Source organism: Rhincodon typus, chromosome 2 (genome assembly GCF_021869965.1).
Source record: "Rhincodon typus isolate 14 chromosome 2, sRhiTyp1.1, whole genome shotgun sequence".
In the NCBI taxonomy this organism is placed as follows: domain Eukaryota; kingdom Metazoa; phylum Chordata; class Chondrichthyes; order Orectolobiformes; family Rhincodontidae; genus Rhincodon; species Rhincodon typus.
In genome coordinates, this window is record NC_063333.1 from 1,115,887 (window position 1) to 1,127,197 (window position 11,311).

An 11,311-nucleotide genomic window follows, 5' to 3' on the forward strand; every position below is an offset into this window, starting at 1 on the left:
CTCTCTCCCTATTTATTTCAGAATCCCCTTCCCCTCCCCCTTTTCTGATGAAGGGTCTAGGCCCGAAACGTCAGCCTCTCTGCTCCTATGATGCTGCTTGGCCTGCTGTGTTCATCCAGCCCTGCACCTTGTTGTCTCGGATTCTCCAGCATCTGCAGTTCCTACTATCTCTGAAGAGACCACCACCTCATCAACAGTGCATTCGCAGGGATTAAATTCACAAGGGAAGAAGAAAACAACAATCAACTTCTGTTTCTGGACATCAGGGTTGAATGTTTGACCAACAGGGAGTTCCAAACCTCAGTTTACAGAAAAGCAACTCACACTGATCAAATCCTCAACTTCCACTGCAACCACCCCAACGCCCACAAACAAAGCTGCATTATTAGGGCACTATTTAAATGGATCATGACACATTGCAACACCCTGGGACTACACAGGAAAGAGGAAGAGCACCTATACAAAATCCTCGCCATAAATGGATATCCCCGCAACTTCATCCACAGATGCCTACAAAACAGACAACAACAAGAGGACACAATATGACCTAACACACTGGCCACACTGTCCCACATCAAGACCATATCGGAACTGGCAACAAGACTCCCAAGACCACTAGGAATAATGGTGGCCCACAAGCCCACAGCCACTCTACGACAAACACTTACAAGGATTAAAGACCCCATTCCCACAACATGCAGAGCCAACGTGGTTTACAAAATACCACGCACTGACTGCCACAAACATTACATCGGACAGACAGGGAGGAAACTAGTTATCAGAATACACGAACATCAGCTGGCAGCAACAAACTCTTCTTAATATCAGTACACTCAGACAATGATCAGATCTTGATCAGATAGGGAAGTGCACTGAGAATTGGCAAATGCAATTTAATACAGATGTGTGTGAGGTGCTGCACTTTGGAAAGTGAAACCAAGGTCGGACTTCTACAGTAAATGGAAAAGTCCTGAGGAATGTTGTGGAACGGAGGGATCTGGAATAGAAGTACATGGTTCGTTGAAAGTGACATCACAGATGAACAGGGTGGTGAAGAAGGCATTTAGCATGCTGACCTTCATCATTCGAGGCATTGAGTATTGGAGTTGGGACAGTATGTTACAGTTGTATAAGTCTTTGGCGATGCTGCACTTGGAGTATTGTGTACAGTTTTGGCCACCCTGTTATAGGAAAGACATAGTTAAACTGGAAATGTGCAAAGAACATTTACGAAGATGTTGCCAGGACGAGTCGGCCTGAGTTATAGGGAGAGGTTGGCCAAGATAGGACTTTATTCCTTGGAATGTAGGGAAATGAGGCGTGACCATATTGTGTAAAAAAATCATGAGGAACGTAAATGGGATGAATGCCGGAGGGCCTGTTTCCATGCTATAGTACTCTATGACTCTGTGTGAATGAATTTAAAAATATGTCCTACAGGCATGAAGACACAATGATAGGGTGCAGAACAAGATAAACAGAAGACCAGAAGCCGAGGGATTCCTCCTTCCACTCCAGCATTTTACATTAGTCAATGTCTGGTTTAACTGTGGAGTAAGCTACTTGGCCATCACTGATGAAAATCACACATCAGGGATCCTGTTTGAAGAAATCACATCATCTTGTACAATGATTCTGAATATCATCCATCTCTTCGAATGTGCACTCTGCTTTAAATTTTAGAGAACGATTCAGCAATGATGGACAAATAATAGGAAATAAGTCCCTGGTGAGCCAAAGAGGTGGCTAGACATTGGAAGAAACACACTCAAAACAGTTTGAACTGAAGAGATTTGTTCTTCTCCAAAATATGATGTGCATACTTTGCAACCTGCAAAGGCAAAAGGTTGGATATTCCAGTGTGCAAAGTAAATTCATCACAAACATACACGTCAGTTTTCCAATTTGCTTAATTAGAACACAGAACATAGATCAGTACAGGCCCTTCGGCCCACGATGTTGTGCCGAACTTTTACCGTAAACCTCAGGTCTATCGGACCTCCACCCCTACCTTATACTATCATCCATATGCCTATCTAATTGCCACTTAAATGCCCCTACTGAGGCCGACTCCATGACCGTCTCCGGCAATGCATTCCACGCCCCTACCACTCTCTGAGTAAAGAACCTACCTCTGACGTTTCCCCGATATCTACCTCCACTCACTTTAAAACTATGCCCCCTCGTAATAGCTACCTTCACCCTAGGAAAATGTCTCTGGCTGTCTATCTATACCTCTGATCATTTTGTACACCTCCATCAAGTCACCTCTCATCCTTCGTAGTTCTGAAGAGAAAAGCCCGAGGTCTCTCAACCTTTCCTCGTAAGACCTTCCCTCCATTCCACACAACATCCTGGTAAATCTCCTCTGCACCTTATGCAACGCTTCCACATCTTTCCTGTAATGAGGCGACCAGAACTGAACACAATACTCCAGATGTGGCCAAACCAGGGTTTTGTATAGCTGGAGCATAACTTCACGGCTCTTGAACTCATCCCCCTATTAATGAAAGCTAACACACCATACGCCTACTTAACAACTCTATCCACCTGGGTGGCAGCTTTCAGGGAACTGTGGACATGAACCCAAAGATCCCTCTGCTCCTCCACGCTGCCAAGAATCTTTCCGTTAATCCTGTATTCTGCTTTCAAGTTTGTCCTTCCAAAATGAATCACCTCACACTTTTCAGGGTTAAACTCCATCTGCCACTTCTCAGCCCAGCTCTGCATCCTATCAATGTCCCTTTGTAACCTAGAACAGTCCTCCGCACTGTCCACAACGCGACCCACCTTCGTATCGTCCGCGAACTTACTAATCCACTCTTCTACTCCTACATCCAAATCATTTACAAAAATCAGAAATAAAAGTGGACCCGGAATAGATCCTTGTGGTACACCACTCGTAACTGAGCACCATGTTGAATATTTTCCGTCCACTACCACCCTTTGTCTTCTAAGGATCAGCCAATTCTGAATCCAATCAATCCAATCCAATTCAAGAGCAAACTATACGGTAAATGGAAAAGCCCTGGGGAAAATGGATGCACTGAGAGATCTGGGTGTTCAGGTCCATTGTACCCTGAAGGTGGCAACGCAGGTCGATAGAGTGGTCAAGAAGGCATATGGCATGCTTTCATTCATCGGACGGGGTATTGAGTACAAGAGTTGGCAGGTCATGTTACAGTTGTATAGGACTTTAGTTCAACCACATTTGGAATACTGCATACAGTTCTGGTCGCCACATTACCAAAAGGATGTGGATGCTTTGGAGAGGGTGCAGAGGAGGATTATGTGGATAATTGGAGCACATTCTGGGGAAGGTGGGACCTGTACAGTAAGGATGGTTTGCACCTGAACCGGAAGGGCACAAATATCCTGGGAGGGAGATTTGCTCGAGCTATACGGGATGGTTTAAACTAGATTGGCAGGGGGTGGGGAACCAAATTTATAATTCAGAGTATGAGGTATTCAGCCTTCCAATGGACACAACAGGGAGTGAGGTTGTTCACAAAGAAATGCGGTCGATGGAGCGTAATTGTGGACACAGGGATGGTTTGAAGTGTGTATACTTCAATGCTAGAAGTATCAGAAATAAGGTGGATGAACTTAGAGCATGGGTCAGGACTTGGAACTACAATGTTGTGGCCATTACAGAAACTTGGGTAACTCAGGGAGAGGAATGGTTGTTGGAAGTTCCGGGATTTAGATGCTTTAAAAGAAATAGGGAGGGTGGTAAAAGAGGCAGGGGAGTGGCGTTGCTAGTCAGGGTTAGTATAGCAGCTACTGAAAGGCAGTTCGAGAATGATATGTCTACAGAGTCAGTTTGGGTTGAGGCCAGGAACAAGAAAGGAGCAGTCACTTTGTTGGGGGTTTTTTACAGACCCCATAATAGTTGCAGAGAAATGGAGGAGCGGATTGGGAGGCAGATACTGGAAAGGTGCAGAAGTCACAGGGTTGTAGTCATGGGTATATTCAACTTTCCAAATATTCATTGGAAACTTTTAAGTTGTAATAGTTCAGATGGAGCGGATTTTGTCCAGTGATTTCAGGAAGGATTCCTGATACAGTATGTATATTGACCAACATAAGGAGAGGCCACTTTGGATTTGGTGCTTGGCAATGAACCGGGCCAAGTGTTAGACCTGTTTGTAGGAGAGCATTTTGGAGGTAGCAATCATAACTCTGTTACTTTTACAATAGTCATGGAAAAGGATAGGTACATACAGCAGGGTAAGGTTTATAATTGGGGGAAGGGTAATTACAATTCTGTTAGGCAAGAACCGGGTAACATAAAATGGGAACAGATGCTGTCAGGGAAGAGCACGATAGAAATGTGGAGATCGTTTAAGGAATGCGCACTGCGTGTGATCGATTTGTTTGTCCCGAGCAGGCAGGCAATATGCGTTCGAGTGAGGGAGCCTTGGTTCTCTAAAGAGGTCGAACGATGAGCTAAGAGGAAGAAGGATGCTTATGTAAGGTTTAGGAAACAAGGATCGGAAAAGGCTCTAGAGGGATACAAGTTATCCAGGAAGGAACTGAAGAAAGGCCTAGGAGAGCTATAAGGGGGCATGAGAAAACCTTGGCAGATAGAATCAAGGAAAACCCCAAGGCTTTTAACACATACGTGAGGAATAAGAGAATGACCAGAGAAAGGGTAGGGCCTATCAAAGATTGTGAAGGGAATTTGTGCATGGAGCCTAAAGAGATAGGAGAGGTCCTTAATGAATACTTTTCTTCGGTATTCACAACTGAGAGGGACCTAGTTGGAGGGGAGGACAGTGTGAAACAGGCTGGTAGGCTAGAGGAGGTGAATGTTAGTAAGGAAGATGTCCTAGGAATTTTGAGGAACTTGAAGATAGGTAAGTCCCCCAGACCCGATGGGATTTATCCAAGGATTCTATGGGAAGCGAGGGAAGAGATTGCAGGGCCTTTGGTGATGATCTTTTCGTCCTCACTGTCCACGGGTATAGTGCCGGAAGATTGGAGAGTGGCAAACGTCATTCCCTTGTTCAAAAAAGGGAACAGGGATAACCCTGGAAATTACAGGCCAGTTAGTTTTACTTCAGTGGTGGGCAAATTATTGGAAAGGGTTCTCAGAGATAGGATTTATGATCACTCGGACAGGCACAGTTTGATTTGTGATAGTCAGCACTGATTTGTGAGGGGTAGATCATGCCTCACAAACCTTATTGAATACTTTGAAGAGGTGACCAAACACGTGGATGAAGGTAAAGCAGTGGATGTGGTATACATGGATTGAAGTAAGGCGTTTGATAAGGTTCCCTATGGTAGGGGCATGCAGAAAGTAAGGAGGCATGGGATGGGGGGAAATGTGGCAGATTGAACAAAGAACAATGAACAAAGAAAATTACAACACAGGAACAGACCTTTCGGCCCTCCAAGCCTGCACCGATCCAGATCCTCTAACTAAACCTGTCACCTATTTTCCAAGGATCTGTATCCCTCTGCTCCCTGCCCATTCATGTATCTGTCTAGATATATCTTAAATGACGCTATCTTACCCACCTCTACCACCTCCGCTGGCAATGCCTTCCAGGCACCCACTACCCTCTGCGTAAAGAACTTTCCATGCACATCTCCCTTAAACTTTTCCCCTCTCACTTTGAAATCGTGACCCCTAGTAATTGAGTCCCCCACTCTGGGAAAAAGCTATCCACCCTGTCTATACCTCTCATGATTTTGTAGAACTCAATCAGGTCCCCCCCAACCTCTGTCTTTCTAATGTAAATAATCCTAATCTACTCAACTTCTCTTCATAGCTAGCACCCTCCTTACCAGGCAACATCCATGGACCTGAACACCCAGATCTCTCTGTGCATCAATTTTCCCCAGGGCTTTTCCATTTACCGTATAGTTCGCTCTTGAATTGGATCTTCCAAAATGAATCACCTCGCATTTGCCTGGATTGAACTCCATGTGCCATTTCTCCACCCAACTCTCTAATCTATCTATATTCTGCTGCATTTTCCGACAGTCCCCTTCACTGTCTGCTACTCCACCAATCTTAGTGTCATCTGCAAACTTGCTAATCAGACCATCTATACCTTCTTCCAGATCATTTATGTATATCACAAACAATAGTGGTCCCAACATGGATCCCTGTGGAACACCACTGTTCACAGTTCTCCATTTTGAGAAACTCCCTTCCACTACAACTCGCTGTCTCCTGTTGCCCAGCCAGTTCTCTATCCATCTAGCTAGTACACCCTGGACCCCATGTGACTTCACTTTCTCCATCAGCCTACCATGGGGAACCTTATCAAACGCCTTACTGAAGTCCATGTATATGACATCTACAGCCTTTCCCTCATTTATCAACTTTGTCACTTCCTCAAAGAATTCTATCAAATTGGTAAGACATGACCTTCCCTGCACAAAACCATGCTGCCTATCACTAATAAGCCCATTTTCTTCCAAATGTAAATAGATCCTATCCCTCAGTATCTTCTCCAGCAGCTTCCCCACCACTGACAACAGGCTCACCGGTCCATAATTACCTGGATTATCCTTGCTACCCTTCTTAAATAAGGAGACAACACTAGCAATTCTCCAGTCCTCGGGGACCTCAGGGATAACCTTAGGGGTAACTATGTCCCTGCAGCTTGTTGCTGTCACCACCTGAGCCTCCCAAATGATCCTGTGTTCATCCAGCTCCGGCTCCAGTTCCCTAACGCGGTCTTTGAGGAGCCGGAGCTGGGTGCACTTCCCACGGGTGAAGTCAGTAGAGTCTTACCTCCCACATCCTGCAGGAGGAACATTGCACTGGCCTGACTGCCATCCCCTCTGAATTTAAACTTCCCCGAAAGATTTGTAAAAATTAGAGAATAAATTACTTACCCTTTTATTCTTAGGTTAGAGGATGTGGAAGGGTGAGATTCCGCCCAAACTATATTTCCCAGGGGTCTTCTTGCTCCCGGTCTCCTCCTTCTCTGCCGCCAAAAATGAAGGCCCCGAAGCACTAACGGTAAATTATTATACTCGCCGCTTACCTTCCCAGCAGTCCCCCTGTGCTCTCTCCCGACTCAGAGGAAATCATTGTGCTTATTGACCCTCCACACACAGTCTTTTTTTTTGGTTAGAGGAGGAGGGTGGGTGGGAGACACTACACATGTAGTGTCTTGGGTTTAGCCACTGCCAGAATATATGATTTTACCATCCCAGCAGTTCCCTCGCGCTCTCTCCTGACTCCCGTCGCTGAACAAATAGAGGCCGCAGACTCACAAGGTAAGTCTTTTAAACTAAAAGCTTACCTTCCCAGCAGTCCCCTCACACTCTCTCCCAACTCCCGCCGCTGAACAAATTGAGGAATGAAAGAATTCTGGAATGAAAGAAGAAACTTCTCGGAAGAACAGGTGGGTTGGCACTTGGAGAGAATCATTAAAACAGTGGAGGTGATGGCCTCTTGGCATTATCATGGTATAGATAGAGTAGACAGCTAGAGACTTTTTCCGTGGGTAGCTATTACGAGGGGGCATAGTTTTAAAGTGAGTGGAGGTAGATATAGGGGAGACATCAGAGGTAGGTTCTTTACTCAGAGAGTGGTAGGGGCGTGGAATGCATTGCCAGAGACAGTAGAGGAGTCGGCCTCATTAGGCGCATTTTAGCGACTTTTAGATAGGCATGTGGATGATAGTATAAGGTAGGAGTGGAAGTTAGATAGACCTTAGGATTATGGTAAAAGTTCAGCACAACATTGTGTGCTGAAGGGCCTGTACTATGCTGTACTGTTCTACGTTCTATGTTCTATCGCTAGACTATAAATCCATAAGCTCAGCCAGTGTCCTGGGGACCAGGGTTAGAATCCAACCATTTGAATTCAATTTCTTTTAAAATCTGGAATTCAGAATCCACTGATTGTCAGGAAAAACACATCTGGAGTTGTTCGTTACATCGCCGAGCCGGTTGTTCTGTTGTATACAGACATTTCATTTCCTTTCTAGGCAACATCATTAGTGCGACTTCTGATCAAAGCGTTGGTGTCCTGTTTGCTTCCGGATTTATATGATCCTCTGGTGTGATGGTCTTGTCACTTCCGGTTCTGTTGTTTATGCAGTGCTCTGTATACAGGGTCTATTTCTATGTGTTTGTTAACTGAGTCCCGTGTTGAGAGCCAGACTTCCAGAAAGTCCCTTGCATGTCTGGTGTTCACTTTGTCCCAATTGAACTGATGACCTTCATTGTCTCTGTGTATTGAGACAAATGAATATTGGTCGTGGCTTTTTACTGCATGCTGGTGTTTGTATTTCCTGGTCGTCAGTTTCCTCCCCATTTGGCCAATGTAATGTTTATTGCTTTCGCTGCATAGGATTCTGTATATCACGTTGGTCTTGTTTACTGTTGGTATGGGGTCTTTAGTCTTTGATAACATTTGGCACAGTGTTGCTGTAGGTTTCTGTACAATTATACCCTTATGTGTTCTGAGGAGTCTGGTAGTCATTTCTGATATATTTTTTATATAGGGTAGCGTTGCTCGTGTCTTCTGTTGTACCTTGTCCTCTGTCATTTGCTTTGAAGGCATCTGCGAACGAAACTTCTTGGGTATCTGTTGTCGGTGAATCCGTTATAACAGCGAATTCCAGACCGGAGATAGGAAGGCCGCACACATGGACCAAATCCTTTCCCTAAATAGCAGCCAGAGCTGCATCAAGACACTATTTAAATGAGCCGCATCACATTGCAACATCCCAGAACTCTGGAGAATGGAAGAGGAACACCTACACAAGAAATTTTGTCCGTAGATGCCTACAAAACAAATGACAGTCAGAGGATAAGGTACAACAGAAGACAATAGCAATGCTACCCTATATAAAAAAATATCAGAAATGACTACCAGACTCCTAACATTGCATAAGATCATGATTGCACACAAACCTACAGCAACACTGCACCAAATGTTATCAAAGACTAAAGACCCCATACCGACAGTAAACAGGACCAATGTGATATACAGAATTCCATGCAGCGGATGCAATAAACATTACATTGGCCAAATGGGGAGAAAACTGACGACCAGGAAACATGAAAACCAGCCGGCAATAAAAAGACACGACCAATATTCACTTGTCTCAATACACAGAGATAATGAGGGCCATCAGTTCGACTGGGACAAAGTGACCATACTGGGACAAGTGAACACCAGACATGCAAGGAAATTTCTGGAAGCCTGGTTCTCAACACAGGACTCCATTAACAAACATATGGAAATAGATCCCGTATACAGACCGCTGCTAAAATAACAGAGCCGGAAGTGACAAGCCCATCACACAGGAGGATCATATAAATCCAGAAGGAAACAGAACACCAATGCTTCAATTAGAGGTCGCACTGAAGATATTGCCTAGAAAGGTAATGAAACATTTGCACACCACAGAACAACAGGCTCGGTGACCAAACGAACAACTGCATCCACAGCCCGAGCTACAAATTTTCACTTAGACCTTAAAAAAAAGAATCTGGCTCACTAATGTCCTTCAGGGAAGGAAATCTGCAGTCCTCACCTGGTCTGGCCTACTTGTGACTCCAGACTTACTCTCAACCGCCCTCTGAAATGTTTTTGAAACAGGTATATAATTGGTTCCACTTGCCAATTCCTATATCAAATACTGCGAACATCCCCTTTCTACTAGAGCTACAGGCTTTTATCAACAATCAGGCAAGTGATTTGAAACCTGAAAGAACTGCGGATGCTGTAAATCGGAAACAAAAACAGAAGTTGCTGGAAAAGCTCAGCAGGTCCGGCAGCGTCTGTGGAGAGAGATCAGTTAATTTACCCAGGCATGTTTGCGTACATCAGGGAAAGGACTGCACAGCCTGAACCAGCAGTCAGTGAAACAGGTTGCAACTTTGTTCAAAGTTAACAAAGGTAAAAATTAAACTTTACAATTTTAACACTATTTCTCACTATCTGATCCTTTCCAAATTTTTTTTTCATTCACAGGATGAGGGCTTCACTGACCAGGCGGCATTTATTGCCCATCCCTAATTGGCCAGAAAGCAGTTAAGACTCAACTACATTACTGTGGGCCTGGAGTCACATGTAGGCCAGACCAGGTAAGGATGGCAGTTTCCTTTCCTAAAGGGCATTAGTGAACCAAATGAGGTTTTCAACGATTGACAATGAATTCATGGTCATCATTTAACTCTCAGGGAGGCAATAGCCTAATGGTATTATTGTTGGACTATTAATCCAGAGACCCAGATATAGAGCTGGGAACCTGGGTTTGAATCCTACCGTGGCAGATGGTGGAATTTGAATTCAATAAAAATATCTGGAATTAAGCATCTAATGACGACCATAAACCAATAGTCAGAAAAGCCCATCTGGTTCACTAATGACCTTTAGGGAAGGAAACTGCCATCCTTACCTGGTCTGGCCTACATGTGACTCCAGACCCACAGCAATGTGGTTGACTCTGAACAATTAGGGATGGACTTATAAATACTGCCTCAGTGACACCCTCATCCCAGGAATGAATAAACAAAAACAAATTCCAGGTGTTTATTGAATTCAAATTCCACTATGTGCCATGGCAGGATTTGAACCACAGACCCAGAACAACACCTGGGTCTCTGGATTAATAGTCCAGTAATAATATGACTAGGCTATTGCCTCCCCTAAATTCTTCATCACTTCCCAGGCACTCATAACTTTTGCCGGTTTGTCAAATTCTTTGGTGCATTCCTTTCTCTTAGCAGGTTGATTGTCTGTCTCTTACTTCTAGGGTGAGCTGATCTGCCCTCTGCCATGTCCAGACCAGCCTTTAGCTCGGCTGGAGAGTGGGGTCTCCTTCCTGGCCCTGCTAGGACCTGGTTCTTGCACCTCCCTGCTCACCTTCCCAAATTTTCCCAGGACTTGATCAATCAGGGACATCGAGTTAATTGGTCTTATCACCTTGAAATGTTGTTAATGGTTTTTGATGGCTTGCTAACAATGAACCCTTTGAGGTGGCTGCTTTGGGACCTGGGTTTCGGGTTTTTTTTGGCCCAGAATGTGCCCCTGGTCTTTGTTTTACTGAGGACCGTTTGCCCCATGTATCTAGTGTTGCCTTGTTTGTTAGGGAATGTTGAACTGCCCTTTCACTGTTGCTCATGTGCTCTGGTGCCTCTCTGGTTTTCAAATATCTGGGCTTGTATCTTACACGGACCTGTCTCTAGGCAGAATTGTCCCTGTGTGCCTGTGTGACTTGGATCAGCATTATCAGCATACCTTGTTTTTTGGTCAATTTCTGTGCCTTGTTTATTTCAGTTGCTGTGCTTGTTATTTCTGGCTTTCCTTTTTATGATTTTTATT

At 44.5% G+C, this 11,311-nt stretch overlaps 1 protein-coding gene across 1 annotated transcript in view; it reads right to left on the minus strand.

Annotated features, from left to right (window-relative positions):
- Positions 1–10,891, minus strand: part of LOC109918958 (von Willebrand factor D and EGF domain-containing protein-like) — a 55,169-nt gene extending 44,278 nt beyond the window's left edge. The window contains exons 1-2 of the mRNA XM_048617459.1: positions 10,853–10,891; positions 8,510–8,642 (exon numbers count right to left, since the gene is read on the minus strand). Of these exons, the coding sequence (XP_048473416.1) occupies positions 8,510–8,642; positions 10,853–10,891 (172 nt within the window). The remainder of the gene's footprint in view (positions 1–8,509; positions 8,643–10,852) is intronic.
- Between the last annotated feature and the right edge of the window lie 420 nt (positions 10,892–11,311).